The 5,790-nt window shown below is 36.0% G+C and overlaps 1 protein-coding gene across 1 annotated transcript; it reads left to right on the top strand.

Moving 5' to 3' along the window:
* Positions 1 to 1,311: 1,311 nt before the first annotated feature.
* On the top strand, positions 1,312 to 4,639 carry LOC141598461 (cation/H(+) antiporter 15-like). Its single transcript, XM_074418181.1, has 3 exons — positions 1,312 to 1,509; positions 1,772 to 2,797; positions 2,957 to 4,639. Exons 1-3 carry the CDS (start codon positions 1,312 to 1,314, stop codon positions 4,247 to 4,249), a joined length of 2,517 nt encoding a protein of 838 aa, XP_074274282.1. The 3' UTR covers positions 4,250 to 4,639.
* Positions 4,640 to 5,790: the final 1,151 nt, after the last annotated feature.

Below are 5,790 nucleotides of genomic sequence, written 5' to 3'. Positions count from 1 at the left end.
CAAAGTGGGTAGAAGCACAATCTTATGCCGTCTTGACCGCTAAACAAGTGGCCAAGTTCATCCAAGACAACATCATTTGCAGACATGGGGTACCCCATGAAATCATCAGTGATCAAGGCCCCCATTTTCGAGCCGAAGCACAAACCTTGTTAGACAAGTACAAAATCAAACGGCATTGTTCATCTCCCTAACGTCCCCAAACCATTAGAGTAGTAGAGGTCGCAAACAAAACACTTATCACAATCATCACGAAAATGCAGGACATTTACCGCGATTAGCCGAGCAAACTCCCATTCGCACTTTGGGGATACCGAACCTCTATTCGAACACCAACAAGAGAGCAACACCCTTCTACCTAGCATACGGTATGGAGGCAGTGCAACCAGTAAAGCTGGAAGTCCCATCTCTACGCATTCTACTAGAAAGTCAAGTCGCGGAGGCGGAATGGACCCGTCGAAGGTACGAGCAACTCATCCTCCTAGACGAACGACGAGTCAACGCCTTGCACAACGTCCAGCTATACGAATGACGTATACAACGGGCACTCAACAAGAAAGTCAAACCCAGAAATATCAAATTCTCCTTTTTATGTCAATCTGTGTTTATTATTGTTAGTACCCATTGTTTGTGTATAAGTTAAATTAGTGACTCTTAATCCTTCATTTGATTTCTAAATTAGTATTCAATATTCTAAAAATCGAGTCTTTAGCCTTTAGTACCTTGGGCTTGCACTATATTACTTTCTTAAATTAGAATAGTTTAAAGTCGAGTTAAGGTTATTAAATTGTTAATTTCATAGTTAATTTTAGTTATTACGACACCTAGTTTTTATCCTATCATGTTGTAATAGAGAGTTATAGAGTGAAGGGGGAAAAGGTGGAGAATAAGAAGTAAGATATTGGGAGTGTGATATTTTAACTTAGTGTATAGAGTGATGATCCCTTATCTCCAATCCATTTTTCAATTACTTTGGATTGTTGCTCTCATTAGATCTAACCGTTTTAATTGGTAAGATAGACTTATCTAAGAAAATGGACTTATCAGTTTCTACCAATATATAGACGCACGCGCGCGCACACACATACAAACATATACACACATACATAAATACATATATGTGCGTGTGAAAAGTATTAAATGATAAACTTTGAATGACACTAATAATAGACATTAAACAATAAAAACAACTTCAATAGCTAGGAAACCATGAAGGGTATATTTCCCACTCAATTTGTTTTTTTTCCTCCGTCTAAATAGCTAATTATTTCATGTTATCCTTGATGTTTCAGAATGTTAAAGAACACATGAAAAATGAATCAAACTGTACTTGTGAATCCTATATGTTATGCAAAAGTGGTTGATTATGAGAAACAATGGGGAGATATACCTTCGTTGGATGCACCGGTTCCGAAACTTGTATTTCAGTTGGCTTTGTCCATGGTTATCAATCATGGCTTTTCGTTTGTTTTTCAACTTCTCCGACAACCTCGAATCTTGTCTAGTATTCTTGTAAGTGTCTTTTCTTTCACATGTCATATATTTAAGATAAGATTTTCAATTAGTATTCCATATATTATATGATTAAGAATATTAATTAAATATTGAATTATTTATTATTCGTTGAATATCAAACCTTTTAAATGATTGAATATATAAATATGTTAAAAACATCTCGAGGTAATGTAAATTATTAAATAGAAACAATTATACCTACATTAAATTATGTGATTAATTAATCGTTCTTATGATAATATATTTTTTTTGTTTGCAGACTGCTTTAGTACTAAGTCCCTCTACGTTAAGAAAAATGAATGAGAATTTAGAAAAGTTTGTATTTCCAAAAGATTCCCTCTTAATTCTTGAAACGATGTCTAACTTGGGACTTATTTACGCCATGTTTATCCAAGGGTTGCATGCAGACATGACACCTATTTCTCACAAGAGATACAAGACAACATGCCTTGGTATTGTTGCATTTCTATCTTCTTTCCTAATTGGATGTGTTCTATATCAACAATTTAGAAGCCTTAATGAAGCTGAAAACAAAACCATAAATGGAGAAGTTGTGACATTTTACTGGGGAATCATTACAGCAGCCACAAGTTTTCCAACATTTACACCTATTTTAGCCAACCTAAGAATATTTTGCACAAATATAGGACAAGAGGCTTTGGCTTTGGCATTAATTCATGATGTATTCACTTCAGTATTTGTCCAATTCACTTTGGGTATATCTACCTCTTCACCAGAAAATGATAGCACTTTTAACAGGCCTAGTACTTGGTTGGCTATTACTTCTAGTCTTTTATACATGGTTTTTTGTGGTATTGTTATCAAGCCTATTATCACAAAAATATCAAACTATGTTTCAAAAGGAGGTCAAACTTACATCAATGACGTAGTTTTGTTAATTATTATCTTCTTTGTCTTGACATGTGGCTTCCTTGGAAACTATATTGGGTCACATTTCATTTTTGCAGCATTTGTGTTAGGTACTAGTGTTCCTTGTGGTGTGATTTCAGAGACTTTGATACAAAAGATGGAAGAGTGTATCTTAGGTGTTCTAATGCCACTTTACTTTGCCAATATGGGAACCAAAATAGATATCGATATACTGATTAAATGCTTCAAATCATCGCTACTTATAGTAACTGCAGTCATATCAAAGGCTCTCTGCACTTTTTTATGTTCATTCATATGCAACTTCTCGGTTATTGATGGTTTTGCACTTGGTGTTCTGTTGAGCACAAAGGGGCTTATACCGCTCGTCATTCTTAATATCGGCCGTGATAGAGGGGTAGGTAATACTCCATCTCTACAGATTAAATATTTTAAAATTCCCCTGGCCTATTAGCGGGATATATAACTGATGTATGTGATAAGGTGGTATATTAAAGGTTAAATTAATAATATCCTTTCAAGTTATTGACTAGTATATGTTTTTAATTCATTTCAGCATTTGACACAAGATACGTATGTATCACTATTACTTATAATAATGTTATCAACAGCAGTGGTTGCGCCAATAACAAGTGTGTGTTATGCATGGACAAGGAAGTCTAAGAATTTGCATGGACAAAGGACGTTACAAGGAGCAAATCCAAATGAAGAGCTCCGTATCATCTGTTGTATACATGCTCGACAACATGTCTATAACATAATCAATCTGTTGGAAATATCAAATATCACATCAAGACCGCGTATGTCGATTTTCGCGTTACATCTTATTGAATTGTTGGGTCATGCTCCTCCTATGCTTATTGAACATGAACCACATAACTCGTATTTTGATGTCGATTCGACGCCTTTCTTTAGAAGAGCCACATACCATTCTTTCCAAATCATTGAAGCATTTCATGAGTACGAGGAAAATAAGGGTACATTTGGTTTGGCACAATTGTTTACAATGATTTCTCCAATCGATCTCATTCACGAGAACATCTGCAATTTCGCTGAAAGTAAGCATGCATCCCTTATTATTTTGTCATCTCATATGCAACAAGGAATTGATTGCAATTTAGAGGATGCAGACGTTGAATTCAAAGTTGTTAATCAAAGAATCATGTCCATTGCTCCTTGCTCTGTAGCTCTTTTCATCGACCGAGGACTAAGGATACCTTGTTTATCTTCAACATCCATTCATAACAATTTAAGAAATAATAGTGAAATACATACACAAATAACCATGATTTACATCAGTGGGGCAGATGATCGAGAAGCCTTAACTTATGCATCAAGAATGGCAAAGCATCCATTTATTACACTGACAATTATTCGGTTCCTTATTCGAGAAATCACTATGGAATTTCGGCCGCCCGACAACTGCGGTAGTTATAGTATTGAACAAGGAAACGATCTTTTAGAAATATGGAAACAAATCGAAGGAGAAAAGAAAATTGATGATGAGTTTCTAAAGGATTTTCATGAAAAAAATGCCGATAATAAGTCAATACATTACATTGAGAAGTTGGCAAACACAGGAAATGAAGCTATTTCAATATTAAGGGAAATGCATCAAGATTGTAGTTTGTACATAATTGGAAGGAGTCAATCACAAATATATCCATTAATAGCCGGTTTAGAAGTGTGGAGTGAATATAAAGAGTTAGGTCCACTAGGAGATATTCTTGTAACATCAGATTTCTCTACAAATTCTTCCGTCTTAGTTATCCAACAATATAACAAGGAGTCGTCACATGATAAACTTAGATTCGATTTTGGTGACAAAAAGGTATTATTTGGCTTTTAACACTTTGTTAACCACTTAAATATCTTATCAAACTGTAATACACGTCAAGTCGTCAACATAAAAAATATCTTGTTGAATTTAATTATCCTTCAACCATCATGTAGACTCATTTGTTTTATGCTTGTTTTCCTATCGTATCAATTCTACTATTATCCTCAAATTAGGTGGTCTCACACCTCCCTTCTTGTTAGAATATTATAGGAGATACTTTAGATAGTATACATTGTATTGCAAGTATTGTATATTTCTTATCAGACATAGAATATCGTTTAGCATAGTTTCTTCCTTTTAGTCGGAGATACGATATTAGATAGGGTTGAGTCGAGATTGTAACTATGCAAGGTTGTGTAATACAGTTTATGTATCAATGAGAATTAATCTTTCCCATCATTTCTTTTGTGATTCTTAATTTATCATAGTATCGTGAGCCTTTTTCAATTCAATCACTGCCAAATTTCCCAATTTGTTTTTTTAGAAAATACAACATCACGAAATGCCAGGAGAAGGAGAAAAAGGGAAAGGAGGAAAACCTATTGAAAACCCATCCATACCTGTAACCTCACCTCTATACCTTCATCTGTCGGATAACCCCAATATAAAGCTCACACAAACCATCTTTAATAGTGATAATAATGATTTGTGGGTAGATGTCGTCAGAAACGACCTTGACGCAAAAAACAAATTAGGATCTGTTGAAGGAAAGGTGAAGAAACCAGGCGGGGAAAAAGGAGATGACAATATCGAATAACTAGCATGGCGTCAGTGCAATTGCATGTTGAAAGCATGGCTACGGAATGTATTGACCCGAAATTGCAACCGAGTATTACTTTTACATTGACGGTTGCAGAAATATGGGAAGAATTGTAGCATCATTTTTCGGCAGGCAATGCACCAAGAGCGCATCAATTAAAGGAAGAATTAAACAAGTGTAAACAATGACGGTTATCAGTTGTGGAATACTACACTCGGTTGAAGATAATATGGGATGAACTTGCTAATTATAGCAAAGTTCCAAAGTGTACTTGTGGTGCCGCAGTGATGTTAGCCAAGGAACGTGAAGAGGAGAAAGTCCATCAATTTTTTATGGAACTCAATACGACGTTATATGGTGATATTCGTACCAATCTGTTAATGGAGGATCCAATTATTTCGCTTACCAAGGCATACTCGCTGATCTTGAGAGAACAAAGGCACACAATAATGACGAAGAGAAAAGAAGAGAAAAATGAGGCGGTAATGGTTGTAAAGGTGCAGGGAACTGGAAGAGGCAAGGGTGCGTTCTCGGAACAGGACACAGAAGATGACGACGGACCACCCTTGTGCACTCACTATGGTAAGTATTATCATACTGAAGAAACTTGTTATGATAAACACGGGTACGAGGCTGTAAAAAGTCGTGGCCGAGGCAGAGGTCGTCAAGGAGGGGGCTTCAATTGTGGTAATTATGGACGTGGAGGCGGACGCTCTGGGGAACGTGGAGGCCAGCTGAATACGTTCCATGCTCATGTCATTGGAAGCAGTTCGTTAACTTCAAGGGAGAA

This window comes from Silene latifolia, chromosome 9 (genome assembly GCF_048544455.1).
Source record: "Silene latifolia isolate original U9 population chromosome 9, ASM4854445v1, whole genome shotgun sequence".
Lineage (NCBI taxonomy): Eukaryota > Viridiplantae > Streptophyta > Magnoliopsida > Caryophyllales > Caryophyllaceae > Silene > Silene latifolia.
This window is presented reverse-complemented; position numbering and strand designations above follow the sequence as displayed.

Excerpts from the sequence above, each read along its gene's own strand:
- LOC141598461 (XM_074418181.1), top strand. The coding sequence starts at position 1,312 with ATGAATCAAACTGTACTTGTGAATCCTATATGTTATGCAAAAGTGGTT. Across the intron at positions 1,510-1,771 it reads GAATCTTGTCTAGTATTCTT|ACTGCTTTAGTACTAAGTCC; the intron begins GTAAGTGTCTTT and ends TTTTGTTTGCAG. Across the intron at positions 2,798-2,956 it reads ATATCGGCCGTGATAGAGGG|CATTTGACACAAGATACGTA; the intron begins GTAGGTAATACT and ends AATTCATTTCAG.